A 19,640-nucleotide genomic window follows, 5' to 3' on the forward strand; every position below is an offset into this window, starting at 1 on the left:
ACTGGTTATCAGCCCCACTGTAACAGAACATCATTTGCTTTGGCTTCAAATCCTGCAGTCAAACAAGGGTCAACTGTATTGAGGTATAAATCAAGGTTACATTGACAAGTCTTTAAAGCTGATGCAGACCAAACACCATCCATGCATCTTAGCAACAAACTGCCTCATAAAAATGGATTTGCACTCCTTCAAAAAAGCCTGAGCATTCAAGGAAAAATTGATGAAGGTCTTCACAGATTCCAAACAAAACAGCATACAATAACATATTTAGATTAGCACACAAGTTAACAGGTGTGTTGGCTTTTTCTGCTGAAACTGTCTGAAGAATGTTTATTTTACCTTTGAATTCTGGGTGAATGCTCAGCTGAAAAATTGCCAACTAAGCAAGAAATTCTACCCAAGTTTCCTGTCTTTCTCTGGAATAAATTTTACTTAAAAAAGAAAAAGTCCGGAATGATTACTTCATTTTTAACTCACCAAACTGCGATATTTTCCGTGAAAATGTTTTGATGTTCTTCCAAGTGACAAATGCGATCCAGCGAGAGAATCAACAGATTTTATACGTTGGGATGAGTGACGTGCACATACAGAATCACTTCCAACACCAATATCTAAAGAATAGAACAAGCATATTAATTGCATATGAAGGCAATATCACTTGAAATATGAAAAACATTTCCGTTAAATTACAACCCGGCATACAACCCCAATTTGTCGACAGAATCATCAAATGTTAAAGCTCAGAAATAAGCCATTTTAGCCCATCAAGTTTGCTCTGATGTTTTTTCTTTCTGAATCAATTAAAGCTAAACACCATTCTTCTCCAAACCCCACACCCATTATTTTTCCACTCTTTCAAGTATCTATCATTTCAAAGAATTTATAGATTCCTTCTCAACAATGGTTTGTGATAGTGATTTGTGCCGGAGAATGCCACATTCCTACCACCCTCTATATAAAGAATTTGTTTCTCGTCTCACTATTAATTCTTTTTGTGACCATGCTAACTTCATTCCTTCTTATTGCTGATCAGAGGAAATAATCTATTATTATTTACCCTCATCATGATGCTTAAGGCACTTCAATACCTCAATTAGGTCAACCCTTAATCTTCCCAGCTCTTGTAAAGAGCTACCAAATTTGTCTTATTTGAATAATTAGAATTTTTCCAATCTTATTTTGTGTATGTTAATAATGCACGCCAGTAATAAAATTGCACAGTGAAGTACTGTTCTTCAGATACTTGTTTTTTAACACTCATTAATTGCTGCATTTTTGTAGGTCATCTAAAATCTTTGGTTTGAATTCCGTATAAACTTGGATATGACTGTCTTAGCTCTGCTATATCAGAGTATTTTGGCTGACCAAATGCAAGTCAGAAAACAAAACAGGTCAGTATAAGAGAAACGAAAGCCTCCCTGGATAGCTGGTTTACTTACCCAAACCCTATTTATCTACATCTATCTCGATCAACTCCTCCCACCCACATCTCAATACGTGTAGAAAACTCGTTCAGATGCAATGTTTGCTGTAGTGTTTTGACAATTCTCTGGCGGGGGGGGGGGGGAGGAGGGGAGGGAAAGTGAAGAGAGGAGGTAAGCAGGGTCTTCCTGGAGCTAATCTGGCTCTAAGGTAACATGTTTTGTAAGGGAATGTTGGAATTAAGTCAGCGATTCAGCACAGTCATCTTGTTCCCGAGTCAGGCTGATCCACAGCACGTTACCATGGAAGTTAATTTCAAAGCAGAGCATGTTCTTCTATGTGTCCAACATCCAATTCTCAATACATTTTCCAAAATGCTACACTATAGATGGTCGTACAGCAATTTTTAAAGATCACAACTTACTAGGTCAATTACTTGCTTTGAATAGTGTTCATTGCTTGCCTAGACCTGGATTATGGAATCAACATCCTCTTTACAAACATGCATGAATGAAAAGGATATTGCTCCAATTCCTCTCAGTGCTCACTGACTGAACATCGTTGACATTAAATGAGCGTGAAATCATAGAAAGCAGAACATTTCTGCATAGAAGAACACATTTGGCCCATCCCAGTTGTAATTTACAAACTCTCCAATAAGTACTCTAATCCCATTTCCCTTCTATTTAGACATTTCAACATGAAAATCATTCAGTTAACAAAACAAAATAATATCTTTTCCCCAGAGGTGTCACACAGTGGTGTGCTGGTCTACAAATGAATAGGGCAACAGCCAACATTCTTGCATCAGCCTTCACGCAAAAAGAAACATCTCCTAAGATTTTACACAGCAAAGTTGATTAGAAATGGAGCAAATGTTATGAGGTAAATCTGTACAGTTAATTTGGTAATCAATTGGTACCCTACACACAAGTGTATCTAACTAATTTAAATGTTTGGGGTATCAGTTTGGATGAAGAATAAATATAAATCAAATTATCTCAGAGGAAATTATGTTTATTTGAAGTGGTGGTTGGCCTCTTAACAACATGGATCACAAGACAGATAGGACCTAAATATCTGGGTCCCAAACACACCTTTTCTCTCTCTGGTCTGCCTATTTTGTTGCAATTTCAACCCCTCCCCTTTATTTTACATTATTAACACCTCTTTAACCCATCATCCCCTGTCCTTTACTCTATTTTCTCTTTCGTCTTCCTTGCCCTGCTTCTCCCCCGCTGTGTTAATCCTTAAAAGCCTCTCCCTCCCAAAATGCTCCAGTTCTGACGAAGGATCGTGGACCTGGAACGTTGACTCACTTTCCTTTCTTCATAGATGCTGCCTGACCTGTTGAGTGTTCCCAGCGACTTCAGTTTTTGTCTCAAAACATGATGTTTTGCATTATGCAGCTTAAATAATAAATCTTGCATTTGAATACAGTGCCTTACATGTTGTCAAAACCCACTTCACAGGATTTATGGAAAGATTTATGGAAAGATGTTGTGATATATTTTATCGGCAAAGACAACAGCCAACTTTTCACAGTCATGCTCCAAAACAATTATGAAGTGAGTAACCAATTTGATCTGGGGGACTGTTGGCCAGGACACCAGGGGAAAAAAACCCTTCTCTTTTTAAATAGTGCCACAGAAATGTTAATGTCCACTGAACAGGCAGACAGGACCTCACCTTGGCCTCTTATGAGAAGGGCAAGCACGTCTGACAATTTAGCACACTCCCAGCGCTGTTTCAGCCTAGACCAGCGTTTCTCAAATGCATGTTCTGCCACCCAACTGATGCTTGCTTATGTGTAATATATCAGGAGTGCTCTGAATTCATAGTTATTGTGTTTAGAGTATGGTTCTCCCAGCTGTTAGATTTCCTGTTCACTGATGTAGGCTTGTTAATTATTAAGTGCAATATGCCGGAGCAGATGTGAGATGGAGAAGTGCATTCTCTTTTTAGATATGCAAACTAGATAAATACATTATAGTATCCATTATGGAAAGATACTTTCTTTCCTTTTAGTTCAAAACTGTGCTAGTCTTGTTTGTTTGGAGGAAACCAAACTGCAGAAGAACTTCAATTATTTGGATTTGATTGTTTGCCACAATTTGTGCCACATTTACCATGTGTTTTTCCATTTTTTCAACTTTAAACTATCCAAATATTTAGTATGTTTATCTTTAAAAGTCATCAGAATTTTGCTATTGAGCAGCTGGAGGGATTAAACAAAACTGAATGTACTGTTTTGCTGCTGATCAATGATTGAATTGGAGCTACAAAGCCCCATTAGATTAAACAAAGGACTTTGACACCGTGTGAAGTGTGCTATCACTGTGGAGTATCTGATGTTCAGTCAGCCATTGATCCATTATAATTGATGACTAAGCATTATAATTGATGACAATGTTGCCAACATTAGATCAAACAGAGTGTTTTACACCTTTGAAAAGCCACAATCCAATTAAATGGTTTCAGAAACCAGATAGAAGCCACTTCCAACAACAGTTTACTATGTAATAACAGAACTAAAACAAGTACCAAAAGCCAGTTTGTTGAACTAAATTACGTGACCATTTTAGAAAATCCTACAGTGTATTTTAGTATCCCTCAATTAAACTTTTTGACAAAAATATAATTCATTTTCTTAGCATTACATACTCAAGGGTATGCTCCACGTTAGTCAAGTAAAGTTAGTTAGAAAGTTCATTTGTTATAGGACAAATGTTATTGATATCCAACCCGAATATATGCTTTAAATGAACGCTATTGAAAAGACCTATCTTGTGCAAAACATCAGAAATGACCGTCAAATCAAATAAAAATGAATATTTATGTATATTGTCAAAAATATACTACATAATATGGTGTGTTCAAATTATATTCCCTCCACTCAGCGGGCTCCAGCCTGCTTCATGTCCGCCGCCTCGCCCACCCCACCATTGGCAGGCGGAGCTTCAGCCACTCTGCCCCCATCCTCTGAAACTCCGTCCCGCAGTACCTCCACCTCGCCCCCTTCCTTGCCTCCTTCAAGACCCGTCTCAAGACCCTCCTCTTTGACTGTGCCTCAGATCACCCTTCTTTCCACCCTGCCCTGCACCCTCCCCAATCCGGCCCCCCAATCCGAAACACTGATTGAAACACAGAGCCTTGGGACGTCCTCCCGACGTGAAAAGCGCTATACAAATGTCATTTTGTTGTTGAATATTGCTTTAAAATGTAGTTATTGAATTAAATTTTTACTAAATATGTAATAATGGATATTCAATCTTTTTTTATTATGTCTGCCTAAGCAATGTTCATCTAATTAGAGAAAAAAAACTTTACCCAGTTGACTATAAATAAATATTTTAGATTCTTATTCTCTCCAAGATATTACAGAATAAAAATACAACAGATGGGGGAGAAATCAATCTCATTTCTAACATATTACATATTGATTGCCAGTTGTATGGAGCTGTTCCAGCCCCTTAGTTTGCCACAAGTTACTCATTTTCTAGGTTCATCAATACTGATGTCAGAAACCCAAACAGCACAAGTTGTTGTAATTATAGAGAAAAAGGGCCATCAATAATCAATGTTTTAATATTTTTATTTAAAATAGTTTTAGATGGCAATAACACTGATAAGGAATGAGCTTGAGAGAGATAATGAACCACAGTGTGGAAAGTTATGTGAAGCTAGTAACTTATCTTGTCACTTCCTTTCTTTTTATAATTCAATGCAAGTTTCATCCGCATGTTTATGGAGAGTTTATGGGCTGCTGCATCTTCCCATCATCCTCTGAAATTTCAAGTCCTTTATCCTTGTTGAATTTCAAATCCTTTCTGATCAGCAAGACTTGAACCAGATGACTTCTGACCAATCTTCCCTCCTTTACTGTGGGCAAGTACTGTACCTCGCTTCTGATCAGCACCAACCTGGGTGCTCAGTTATAACGTTAGGAACGTTATATCAAGTACAAATGATACTTGTACTTGATATAAGAATCCATTACATATCACCCTAGGTTGCCAGGAAGGGCAGCAACCTGAAACTGGAGTGGTTTAGATTTTCGGTGCACTGTAGAAATGTTACAGTTGTCTCAAATTCACTCCCTTTCCCTGAAGGAAATGACTCATGCAAAGGTATGGCTTCATAAGAGCTAACAGTCCAACTGGCCATTCTCTGTGTGAACCCATACAATTAGTGTTGGCAGACAACATAGGGATATCACAGCAGAGAATGATCCTGAGCTCACCTAATGCTCAACATGTGCACTTTCCAGCAAGAGTCATTGGAAAGCTATTAGAGCAGAAGCAAAGGTAATTTGATTTGTCCCTCCCAAGGCTAATTAAGGTGTCCTCACTGCCAGGCTGACCTCAGGTAAAGCAGTAAAGACCAAGAATGAAACCTGACACCTTGGTGTTCTATATGGCTCAATGCCATACTGGATGGTGCATTTTCCCCACTGACCATCGGAGGAGCCCCTTTAAAAACAAAACAGGCTGTTACAGACTGCAGATAGCAGCAGGTGAGAAAGGCAGAACTTTTAAATAATTGTTTGGAAGTCTTCAACCATAAATAGGTTAATTAAGTTGAACTATCGCAGTCTGAGGTGATGGTAAAGTGGTTCCAATTTTAATACATAGACAAAAGCTGAACTGCCTGAATGTTTCTCCCATAATATCAATACTTTCACCTCTTTATTCATACTTTCACCTCTCTGCCCCCACACTCTGGAAATCCTTCCCTTGTCCCTTCGCCTCACTTCCTCCCTTGCCTCCTTCAAGGCTGGTCTCAAGACCCTTCTCCTCGACCGTGCCTTTGGTCTCCCTCCCACCTCTCCGCCTTCCCTCACCCCTACACCATCTCTCCCCCATGCTCGGGCCCCAACACCTGACTGTTCAGCGCTTTGGGACGTCCTCCCAACGTGAAAGGCGCACTATAAATGTAATTTCGTTGTTGTTGTTATTCAAATCAGCAAAGTAAATATTTCTGACATGCTGTTGTCGATGAGAAAAGGAAAAGTAACACTAAATGAAAGTCAGGAATGATATCTAATTATTATGAACTGCAACCTACCTGGGGCAGACCTGAATAACTTTAGAAACTTTATCACCAAATGACTGAAATACCTCCTTTATTCCCAAAGATAAACTATAGATACTTCATTCAGTCCTGAACACATATTACATCTTCCAAACAATACATGAAACCCTGGGTGCTGTATCAGATCATGTGTTCACACATCTCATAACCTTCAATTCCTTTGTCACACTTTTAGTAGCACATACATTTTTAAAATAAGTTTGTTATATAAAATGAGGTTGGCTACCAATGACATTCTGAACATCTGTGATCAGGGCTCCCTCGGCTTCCTTGTCCTCCTCGACCTCTCTGCCAACTTCGATTCTGTTGACCACTCCATCCTCATACACCGCCTCTCCACTTTATTCAATCTTCACGGACCTGCCCTTTCCTGGATCGAATCCTACCTCTCTCACCATCTCCACTTGTTGTCTCTTAACGGTTTCTCCTCCAGCCCCCGCACTGTCATGTCTGGCATCCCCCAGGCTCTGTCCTTGGCTCTCTCCTCTTTAATATCTACATGCTCCCCTTGGTGACATCATATGCAGACATGGGGTCAACTTCCACATGTATACGGATAACACCCAACTCTATCTTTCTGCCTCCACCTCAACTCCAGGACCACTGACAGAATGTCTGTCGGACATCAAGTCCTGGATGAGGGCAAATTTCCTACAGTTGAATGTGAACAAGACTGAGGCCCTCCTGATTGGCTCGCACCAGCGCCTCAGCACCTCAGGCTCTGGCAGCATCAACCTCCATGGTTGCACACTTCAGCTCACCAGGAACCTAGGTGTCTTGTTCGACCCTCAACTGTCTTTTCTTCCCCACATCCAAGCCATGGCCCGCTCTGCCTTCCCTCACCTCCGTAACATCGCCCGACTCCGCCACTACCTCACCGCTCAGGCCACTGAAACTCTTGTTCATGCCTTTATCACCTCCAGGCTCAACTATGAAAATGCCCTGCTTGTCGGCCTTCCCAATTCCTCCCTCCACAGGCTGCAGATAATCCAGAACTCTGCAGCCCATGTCCTCTCCCGCACCAAACTCCGTGACCCCATCTCCCCCGACTCCATTGGCTCCCTATCCTTCAGAGGATCCAGTTCAAGATCCTGGTCCTCACCTACAAAGCCCTCCATGGCCTCGCCCCACCCTACCTCTGCGACCTCCTAACGCCCCCACCAACCCGCCCACTCCCTCCGCTCAGCCGGCTCCAGCCTGCTCCACGTTCCCCGACCCACCCGCCCCACCATTGGCGGGAGAGCCTTCAGCCACTCTGCCCCAGCCTCTGGAATTCCATCCCCCAATCACTCCACCTCGCCCCCTCCTTAGCCTCCTTCAATTCCCGCCTCAAAACTCTCCTCTTCGACCATTCCATCGGTCACCCCCCTTCCCCTCCCCTCCCTCCTCCCTCCCTGACCCCAGCTCGGGTCTGAAATGCTGTACATTGTCCAGCATCTAGGGACGTCCTCCCGACGTGAAAGGCGCTATACAACTGTAATCTTGTTGTTGTTTGCAGCCTATTGTGATTAGCTAGGGGAGGCTACTCTCCCAATTTTAGATAGTTCTGGCTTCTGGGATCACTGGGTGGTTTAATTAGCTACAATTTTTATCTCTCACTTATGAGACACAAAATGTTTAAGTGATACGCAATGTGTCATTGTATTTTAATATCTACCAATAATAATCCTTGCATTTGATATAGAGCCATATCACGTCTTCGAGATGTCTCAAAGCCCTTCACAGAATATGCTGTAAAGTGAATTGACTGTATATTTTGTAGACAAAACACAACAGCCAATTGTGCACAACAGTGACCCATAAACAGTCGTGAATCGTGTGACCAATTTTTTTTATATAGGCGATCTGCCAATCGACTAACAATTGGTTTCCTACTTACTGCTAGGTAAACAGAGGCGTGTGGAGTAAGGAAACATGCCCAACATTTCGCCCTATCGGGAATTAAACCCAGGTTTCTCGCTTGTAAGACGAGTGCTCTTAACTACTGAGCTACAGGACTCCACATGAATAAACTCATGTTCCAGGAGCAATTACCAAAAGATCACCAGAACTTTTCAGATTACAAACACAAGCTGCAAAACAGTTCAACAGGTCTTCTCACAACAGAAGGAAAAACAAAAACTAATATTGAATAAAGAGTTAGGTCACTCTCTTTGTTCTTGTGCATCTCCAATAGACAGTTCATGGAATTAAAGCCCAGAAACTGATATACTTACTCCTCATTACACCTTACCGTGTGTAAAATTGAAAACCTTTTGGGGAGTGGCTGAACAGCACAAGCTCCGAATATTATCTGAACGTCAAAGCCAAGTATTTGGGATACTAACTCCTATGAATCACACAATGTGTGTTCAAAAAGATAATGGATTCAGCACCCATTGTGTTGTGAAGTAAGTATGTGCTTATTTAAAGTTTTTTGTCTTGACAGATAAACTTTCAATCATGTTTAGACATACATTTTCTTAAAATGTACAACTGCAATACTGAACCCCGACTTTGACACAGCTATTTCCCTTACCTGCAGTTACTTTGTTTAGCGCCACCAGAGAACTTAGAACCTTGTTGAAGTTTTGACCTTGAAAGAGGTCATTTGCATCAAATGTCTGTAAATAAAAGAAAGCACAAACTCATCAGGAAAACAGCATCCCATAATGTCCTTATTATTAATGTACTTTTCTAGAAATGCTTCAAAAACAGGAGTTTTCAGAAAAGAAAAATAACTTCAATAACATGGTAAAGTACATTATTACAAAGCAAAATGAGGAATCCAGAAATGCTTAAATTTTTAGTTCACCAGTTTTAAGATTATAAACATATATTATTGAATGAACATGAATATAAATCTGTGCAGATCAGGTTTCCTTGTGCCTTACATTCCCAGTCAGAGGTCTTCCACACTATTTTACACAAGCACACCCAGGATATCATCAAAGATAGATTTCCTGTTTTTTATTGCAAAAGATTTAATTAACCCAGTTACACAATCCCTCACAGCACATGAAACTAGTCTAATCTGTAACAGGATCCTAAAAACTAGATACAAGAGCTGAGGTTTCACAGTTTTCATATGGAAACTTGTACCGGTTTATAGCCTTGCTCCATCAACACTACAACAACAAGATTACATTTGTATGGTGTCTTTCACTTCCCAAGGCATGGTTTCCCACAGCATTTCACTAAACAGAACATAAAGCATAGCTGCTGAAGCTTAAAATTTTCAAATCAGACTGAACATTTAAGAACACAAATTGACTTGGAAATACAAGAAATTACTATGCTACAGTGGAAACTACTATAATACAGCGGAACTAACCCATTAAAATACAGTGATTAGGGTCCATAAAATCCCAATCGTGATATAAGAAGGCCACTGCAACTGGTTTCACTGCGACGTATGCAGACAGACAGCTCACTTCCTAACCATTTCTTCAGCTTAAAAAAGGCTTATTTTGGAGTCGTCAGGTTGCCACTGCCATCACTTATGTGCTGTATATATGCACAAAGCAAGAAGTGACCGCGGCATCAACCTGATAATAATAATAATAATCCTTGCATTTGATATAGCGCTTTTCACGTCAGGAGGGCATCCCAAAGCGCTTCACAGAACACACTGTAAAGTGAATTGACTGTATATTTGTGGGCGAACACGGCAGCCAATTGCGCACAGCAATGTCCCACAAACAGTCGTAGATTGAAAATGACCAATTTATTATTGTTTTTTTTTGTTTTGGAGGGATTATTATTAGGCGTGTGGAGTACAGAAACTTGCCCAAGGTTTCGCCCTGCCTGGAATTGAACTCAGGTCTCTCCTTGCAAAGCGAGTGCTCTAACCACTGAGCTACAGGACTCCACATGATGATAATAATAATAATAATAATAATCCTTGCATTTGATATAGCGCTTTTCACGTCGGGAGGACGTCCCAAAGCGCTTCACAGAACACACTGTAAAGCGAATTGACTGTATATTTGTGGGCGAACGCGGCAGCCAATTGCGCACAGCAATGTCCCACAAACAGTCGTGGATTGAAAATGACCAATTTATTATTATTGTTTTTGGTTTTTGGAGGGATTATTATTAGGCGTGTGGAGTAAGGGAACTTGCCCAAGGTTTCGCCCTGCCTGGAATTGAACTCAGGCCTCTCGCTTGCAAAGCGAGATCTGGAAGTCAATCAATTTAGTGCGAGAGTTAACCGGCACATAGGAAGTAAGCAGGCTGGCTGTGTACATGATCAATGAATGGGATCCACATTACAACCACAATGTAATCAAATAAAAGCAATAAAGCACCACTGTTGGTGCAATAAACTCTCTATACCACGAGGTGCAGTTGTTAAGCAGCAGAAAACAAAATCAGAATTAAGCAATCTGAAAATCACATTTTAAAATTAAACACATTTTGATACAAAGTACATCATGATATTACAGATTAATCAGCAAATGACTGTGCATCACACCAAATATCAAGCCTCAGCAATTCATTCCAAATACAAAAATCAAATGCAATTCATTAATAATCTCTAAACCGTGAGCCTCAATCTCAGAAAGCATTTTTAATAAAATGATCCAATGTAGAAATGACCTTGTGACCTTAGCATTTATTCTGCATCTGGGAGCAGTTAATGCCTCATAAATTCAGACCTACATTTAATCATGTGAATTACTTTAAAATATTGCACTGAGAAAATGCACATAAACATTCCCAAAGTGAGAACAGGATTAGATCAATTTGGTACTCCTCTCAATAAGAATGTGCCAATTAAAATTTCAACTGATGAGAAACAACATAAGGAAACAAAATTAAAAAGGAACTAAATTGTTCTCTTACAAGATTGTTAGGTAGTCAAAACAGGATCAGAACACTGTGGTTTAATTTATGGTGCTTCTAAAGGCCATTGAAACTTGGGTTGGAGCAAAGATTCTGGGGATCGATGGGACTCAGTTACTGATGAGTTCCATTCCACAACTTTGATTTCTTAAAAAAAACTGCAAATTAGATCCCACTGTCAAAAGACAAATTTATCATTTTAGATATTGGATGCCTCTTTCCTTTGACAGAAGGACCCAAAACAAGTGGACATACTCTTAAAATGTTCTCTTACTCTTAGAGATAAGACAGCTATAAGTGAAATCGGAAACAATTTCTTCACACAGTAGGTTGTGGAAATGCGGGGTGCACATTTCTTGAAGGCTGTTGAAGTAAAATCAGTTGAGACCTTCAAAAGGTAGAGATTGGTAAGTAAGGATATTAAGAGGTGTGGAAAAAAGCAGAAAATACGAAAGTAAAATATCTGCCATGATGTAATACACGAGCAGAATGAGCATCCCCTTCACTTAGCTGGCTCCAGCTTTCAACATGTCCCTCATCCCTGTCGCTTCACTATTAGCGGCTATGCTTCTAGTCACTTCACCCCCAAATCTAGAACTCTGTGCTCTAGAAATCCCTCCACTTTGCCCCCTCCATGTCCGTCTTCAGATTGCATCTGCAGATCTTTCTATTTGACCCAGCCTAAGATCACCCACCATCCCCACCAAACTCCCCAGCTTACTCCGGCACCATTAAACACACCAAGACACTACCAGCAAAAGGGCACTATATACATGCAAGTCATTTGCTGTTGTTTTTGACTCCTATATTCCTATGAAAACCCACAATTGTAAAGTAATCTTCTGCACATTTCCAAGAGATCTCATATAATAATAATAAATAATAATTTGTGGGCCACTGCTGTACGCAATTGGCTGCCACTTTTCGCCCACAAAATATACAGTCAATTCACTTTACAGTATAACCTTTGATTTGAGACTTCTTTGAGACTTCTAGAAAACATGATAAGCAATTATATTAAATGCAAGAATTATTATGAAAAAAAACATTTTGAATCATCTGTTTTAGCTTTCAATGGCTTTAGCGAGACAATTTCAATCAGCTGTAGAAGCCTTAAAACTGTACTAATATGCAATTACATATAAATGCAAATCAAAGTCAAAATAATTGTTTTAATCAATCAACTACAAATCTGGTTGAACACCAATCATACTCCAGACACATTGCTTCAGAGAGGGCGGAAATCATGTTGATAGACTAATACAGCCATTAAGGTACATAGGATAAGTATTTCAAAAATGATTAATTCATTAGGTTTGTCCTCTGAGACATGAGCTACAACAAAAAGGCAAAACTTGAAAACAAAGTGGAAATAAACAGACATAAAAAATTAATAAGGCAGCTCTCCAGACAGGAATATCCAGCTAAACATGTGCTAGCTCATTATGTTATTTTTCACAAGATATGACCCAAGGAACTATTCTGTAAGCACTTGCCCATTCACTTACAAAAGATAAGTTTCCAATTTGGGGGAAAACTATTGTTAGAAAACAGATACACAAGTAAATAGATAAAAAAGGGATAAAATACTAGAAAAAGATAATGTTACCCATTGTCAACACTAAATGTAGTTTAACCTACACATCATCTGCATTTTTCTACAAACCCACATGTATGCTCGTCAATGTTGACAGCTCTCAGTTTCTTCATTAAAATGTCCATAGTTCAAAAAGATTACAGGTAGTCTGGCAGCAGACATTTTGTGTGGGGCTCACCCTTACACAAACACCCCTTTCATCAGAGATTGTGGGCAACATTCACAGCGATGAACTTGAATAGCTTGATGTAATAAGGACAGTCCAATACAAAGTGTACGCTCTTAGGCTGCCTCCAACATTCCGCAGATTAACATCAGAGGAAACACACACAGCTGGATAAGTATCTTGTTACAAATAGCACTGAAGATCACTGAAATAGCTACCGATGGAAGTAACCCAAATTCTGAAGTCCCGTGGAACAGAAAAGTTCCTGCATTGTGAGCTCTGCGATAATGTTATCTGTAAAAAGACAACTGGCAGTTATTTTATTTGAATATCTTTGAGGGAGAGATTGGAAGAGGTCACAACTAATCCTCAGGGATTAAATAAAGTAGGGCATAGCAGACTGCACATGGTCTGTGCGTGAAGCTGATTTGACAGGCTGAATAGTCTTTTCTCATTAGTGCTTTCTAACATTATCTTCCTCTTTCAGATGCTGATCATCTACTGTTCATTTCCACAATTTCTTTCCATCTCAAAAATTACTAAGGAAATGCTTGCTTTGGGAGTTTTAAATTGTTGTCATGGGATCATCACATTAATTCTAAAACATCTCAATATTGAAAAATGATGGTAGATCTGATGGAAGAGTTCAAAAATCACAACCTCATTATACATCTAGAAGGAGAGGAGTGCAACTTACTTAAGGTTGAAATATAAGAGTCACATACATCGGGTTTGAAGAACAAAATGATTGCCATTAATACAAGGAGTTTTAAGCCAAATGAACATTGATAGTAACATTGACATTGCTTTTGTGACAGCCTGGCCTATATGCTGACATTCTTCCAGTCAGAAGGCTGTGGGTTCAAAACCCCAGGCCAGGACTCTGAACTTACAGTCGAGGTTGACAGTCTGAGACAGGGGTGCTATAATTTTGTAGGTGCTATCCTTCAGATATGTAACTCTGGTTTGAATACCATACCCCCTTTGGCATGGGAACAAGTTTCCAGATGTGTCAGACACCTAAATGACCAAAAAACATCTAGCTTGCTTATTTATTTCATTTAACATGTGGGTGAGAAATTGTGAAAGAAAATCAAAATTATCTTTTTGATTACACAAATGCAATCAACTGAAATAGTTCTTTCTTAATCACACACTCTTTAATCATCTGACGGGAAACTAGGGGAACAAAGATGCACTGCTTTACAAAAACGTTTAATAAGTAAACAAGCAGATCACTACAAAAATAGCTTTTCACAATCTCAGTTCCACTTACAATATAAGTGTTGGCTTGTAGACCAATATAAATCATGTTGAGCAGTTACAACAGGCAGGTTTGCAGGGATGGAGAAAATAAAAACAATTGTCAAATCTACCAACTTTAAAAAGTGAAAGGGACACCTTCAGCCACAAAGATTTATAAAATCTGAAATTGTGGCAAGTTTTTAACAAAAACGGTGCATCTTTTGTAACTTCAATTGCCAGTCATTTTAAAATAAAGTCTATGGACTGCTTTTCAACACCACAATTGCGAATTTGCTCCTTATAATGCACCACAGTTCTGAAAATTGCCTCAAAATATTAGATCTGTATGTCCATTTAAATAATATTATTCTGCTCATTTCTATCCAGTGTAATAATGGTATTCTACACACATCAGGTCACCAATATAAGTACACACCAGAGGTGATCATGATAACCAGCAATCAAAAATACAAAATAATCTGCAAAATGCTATTTAAAAATAGATCAAGTGCCGAATATTCTGAAATAGCGTCCTAGATAGGGAACAAAGTTTAACAAAAAAAAGCTTCTGTCACCAGATTTGAATTTTAGTATCCAAACTGAAACAGAACCCATACCCTAATTTTAATGTGTTACTAATAGTCTATTTTCATTCTGTTGTGTAAAAACAAATGTTCAGTTTTCTAAACCAAGAATTCGGAATTTAAACCTTAGTATTTAAACTGCTGTAACTTGTTTGCACATGCCTGCCTGCAATTTAGCCAAGCAGGTTTTGATTCATTTCCAGTCCAGTCTTGTAAAAAGAACAAATTTTCCTTCACAAAGCACGTTTCCTATTAATTAGAAGCACAAAAGAATAAATTACATTGAATAGTTGCATGGAAGTTTCCATCCAAATATGACTTTTATTCATTCTCCAAATTCTTCTACTTCATCTAAAACAATCCGATTTTGTTTTCAAACAATAATTTGTTTCGCCCACAAAATATACAGTCAGTTTGCTTTACAATATATTCTGTAATACACTTTGAGATATCTCAAAGATGTGATAAGGTGCTATATCAAATGCAGGAGCTTATTATTATTAGAAAAATAAATTCTAGATTGTAGTCAAGTGATTGTGATGAGCAACTGAAACAATGGCATTAAATACGTAGTACGTGAAGATAAACGTTAAGAATTTAGATACTAAGAGCAGCGAAGGAAACCCAACTCTGAGAAGCAAAAGCTACAAAAAGAGTTGAGCAAGACTAAACTAAAGGACAGTGAACAATCTTTGCTCCCATCTATAAATCCCACAATCTCTACATTCAATGCTTTTACCTAAGCGTGCTGTGCAAGTTGCTTAACTGGGTACATAAAGTAAACCTGGAATAGTAGTTTCAATATCAAAGCAGCAGGACAAGACAGGACAAGTTCGGGATTGTGAAAGGCAAGTTAGCATCGATAGGAAATAGTTATTCGGACAAGTAATTAATAGCTTGGGACAGGTTACCAGGACGAGTGGCTGAGGCCACAGCATTGGACTCATTTAAGAACAGCTCAATGATGTAATGGGAAAATGAGAGGCTAAAACACCTTTGTCTTCCAAACACCCACCTCCCTTGTGCCTAATGAAATTCTTTATGAAGAGTTACCCTCCACCACCACATTTCTACTTTGAAACTGTAACAATCCCCAAATAATAAAATTCACTTCATTGGATGAGAATCAGATGGAATTGATTGAAATGTTCTTTCACACGCCCGATTCCATCTGGTCAATTTTAAAGGACTTGTTGTTATCTGACAGATAACTCATCATAGTTGAACTTGGATTTGTGGCTCCGCCCCTTCAATAGATTGTAAATAACTCTGCATCAGTTTAACAGATGAACACAGTCATCAGTAAATCAACTCCTGAATATATTTTATATCCCAAATTTCCCAATGTTTTTCCTAAGGATTACTGTGTCTTATTTGCATTGCTATGCACCCTTCCTAAATATAGAACTGTACTTTCACAGACCCAATGTGAATTGAGTATTCCAAGCGCATTTTATGTACTGTAGTGAACGGAATGATAGAACATCTTACGTTTCGGTCTGAGAGAAACTTATAGCACAGTTTAAAAATTTATGGTCATTCGCCCTATTGTGTCTGTGATGGCACCTTCAAACAACAACAAATTACATTTGTATAGCGCCTTTCATGTTGGGAGGACGTGCCAAGGCGCTGGATTAGTCGCCCATAAAAAAATACAGTCAATTCACTTTACAATATATTCTGTGAAGCACTTAGACATCTCAAAGACGTGATAAGGCGCTATATCAAATACAAGGGCTATTATAATTAAAGAACATTCCTTTCAATCCTGTTTAATGAAAGAACAAGGAAACAATTTGGTTTTCCCAGGAGACAACAAAATTACATTTGTATAGTGCCTTTCACATCAGGAGGACATCCCAAGGCGCTGAACAATCAGTGTTTCAGACCTGAGTTGGGGATCGGGGAGGGTGGAGTGGGGGGGAGAAGGAGGGTGGCAGAAGGCATGGTCAAAAAGGAGGGCCTTGAGACAGGTCTTAAAGGAGGCAAGGGAGCGGGCGAGATGAAGGGACTGGGGGATAGAGATCCTGTGGGTGGGGGCAGAGTGCCCGCCAGTCAACAGTGAGACTGGCGAAGCGGGGGACAAGAAGCAGGCTGGAGCCCGCTGAGTGGAGGGAGCGGGCAGATTGGTAGGAGATCAGGAGGTCACAGTGGTAGGGGGAAGCAAGGCCATGGAGGGCTTTGAAAGTGAGGACCAGGATCTTGAATTGTATCCTCTGTGTGATGGGAAGCCAGTGGAGTCGGGTGAGGATGGGGATGATAGGGTCGCGGTGCCTGGTGCGGGAGAGGACATGGGTTGCAGAGTTCTGGATGATCTGTAGCCTATGGAAGGAGGCCGACAAGCAGCGTGTTGGCATATTCGAGCCTGAATGTAATGAAAGCATTTATGAGGGTTTTGGTGGCTTGATGGGTGAGGCAGTGGAGGAGTCGGGCGATATTGCAGAGGTGGGGGAAGGTAGAGCAGGTCATGGCATTGAAGTGGGGGAGAGAGGACAATTGAGGGTTGAACAAGATGCCTAGGTTCCTGACTGGCTTGGTGAGGTGGAGTGTGCCTCCGTGGATGTTGATGCTGCCAATATCTGATGTGGGGAGGCGCTGGCGCAAGTCAATCAGGAGGGCCTCAATCTTGCTGACGTTCAACTGTGCAAAGTTAGCTCTCATTCGGGATTTGAGGTCCAACAGGCAATCTGTGAGGACAGCAGTGGTCCTGTAATCGAGGGTGGAGGCAGACTTGGGCGTCATCCGCATACATGTGGAAGACGACTTCATGTCTGCGGATGATGTCACCAAGGGGGAGCATGTAGATATTCAAAAAGGAGAGGGCCAAGGACAGAGCCCTGAGGGAAGCCACACATGATGGTACGGGGGCTGGAGGAGAAGCCATTAGTGGCGACAAAGTGGAGGTAGGATTCGAACCAGGCAAGGACAGGTCCACGAAGATTAAGCTAAGCGGAGAGGCGGTGTAGTACAATAGAATGGTCGACAGTGTCAAAGGCAGCAGAGAGGTCGAGGAGGACAAGGATTTGGCTAAATATTACTGCTCGTGCGTGTCATGGATTAATGTATATTAAGTTTGACCAGAAATGCTTACAGTTACTTTACTGATAGAACACAGATGTGTATCTAAAACATACTCAATAATTTTCAGTTGTTATCATAGTCTTTGTCCAGAATAAATTTTTACAGTATAATACATTTGTTCATACTTGTTAAATAAAACTATCCCGATTATGAAATCCTGTCAGAACATTACAAATCTCATGCAGAAAAATGAATATACAAATTAGAGTGAATAGCAAGTAAATCTAAATTGGTTTCTAAATTATATGCCAAACTAAGTAGGTGCAAAAAAAGGAGAAAAACGTCATTAAAATACAGGATTTTTTTTACAGATGAAAAATATACGTTAAAATGTAGGGAGCAAGTTATAAAATAAGTTGAAAAACAATTAATTTTAGATTCTTCAAATGTACTCTTTTACCTCACAGATTGCGCGCTATGGGAATAGGCAAGTAAATTGCGAGTGGGGGAGTGGTTGTGAATCATTACATTTGTTGGGAGAGTGCTCAGAAGACTGCTGACTTCATGGGAGCCATATATAGTATTCTGCTGCATTACCAAAGGTAAAAGGCGATCCTGGTATTCAGACATCAGGTAATAGCTCAGAGGTGAACACCAATTGAAGAGTCAAGTACAAGGAACATGTAAATTACAAAATATGCACCAGACACCTGCAATTAAATGTCTCTACATTACAGTCATATAACTTTACAGTACAGAAATGCCATTTGACTCACCAAGTCCTGCTGTTTTTAATCCATATTCAACATCCACTCCCTATTAACCCCACTCTCCCGCTAATACCTCAAAACCTTTCATATTAACCTTTTTGAAGTATCTAATGTATACAAATAAAACAACAATGTCTGTCTGCGCTTCAAGAAGGATCTCAATAACCAATTGATGTAGAGACATGATTTATACCTCATCAGAAAGGTCTTACATATGGGAGTGACATGGGCATATTTGTTTTCAGGTACCTCCTCTCGCTCATGGGTTATTTTCAATTTTGCATTTTTTACTGCAGTTACACCCGGTGGCCACCAAGTCAAAGTGGCATTGTGCGTCACAGAGCACCTATGTATGTACGCATGCACTGCTGTTACACCTGGTGGCCGCGCCAGCTGACTTTGGCACTGTGGCATCCTGCATCACTGAGCATGCACGTAGCCAAGCAGCGGGAACAAAATAAAGAATACAGACGAAGCTAAAATGTGGCAACAGCAACATAATTACATTTTTAAAGCGTCGAGTCCTCCCACAGGAGTCCTCCCACAGTATAGATAAAGATGAAATGTCTGTCTGTGTGTCAATCTAGATTCCATACTGGATCCTTTGGCTGCAAGCGAAGCTGCAACGGGTACAGCTAGTTTTAAATAAATGAATGCACTCTGCTTCAATGTTGAGAGAATGCCACATTCCAACTATCCTGGATCAAGAATTTTCTTCTAGCCTTCCTTTTAATTATTTTCCTAATTAATATTAAATCTGTAACCTCATTTTACTTACTGTCAACCAGTGGAAGTAATTATTTTCTACTTTGTCTTTTAAAACCTTTCATAATCTTAAAAATCTCTGTCACCTAATCCAGGACTCTGGGTACACTACAGGCATTCATCGATCCATTCGTATCAGTGTAACTGCA

The 19,640-nt window shown here is 39.8% G+C and overlaps 1 protein-coding gene across 3 annotated transcripts in view; it reads right to left on the bottom strand.

Annotated features, from left to right (window-relative positions):
- Positions 1–19,640, bottom strand: part of LOC103177547 (rho guanine nucleotide exchange factor 7) — a 101,687-nt gene that overhangs the window by 60,184 nt on the left and 21,863 nt on the right. For all 3 annotated transcript variants that reach the window (XM_007891765.2, XM_042334142.1, XM_042334141.1), the window contains exons 3-4: positions 9,035–9,119; positions 478–611 (exon numbers count right to left, since the gene is read on the bottom strand). In XM_007891765.2, coding sequence (XP_007889956.1) covers positions 478–611; positions 9,035–9,119 — 219 coding nt within the window. The remainder of the gene's footprint in view (positions 1–477; positions 612–9,034; positions 9,120–19,640) is intronic.

This window comes from Callorhinchus milii, unplaced genomic scaffold (genome assembly GCF_018977255.1).
Source record: "Callorhinchus milii isolate IMCB2004 unplaced genomic scaffold, IMCB_Cmil_1.0 Scaffold4, whole genome shotgun sequence".
NCBI classification, from domain to species: Eukaryota; Metazoa; Chordata; class Chondrichthyes; order Chimaeriformes; family Callorhinchidae; genus Callorhinchus; species Callorhinchus milii.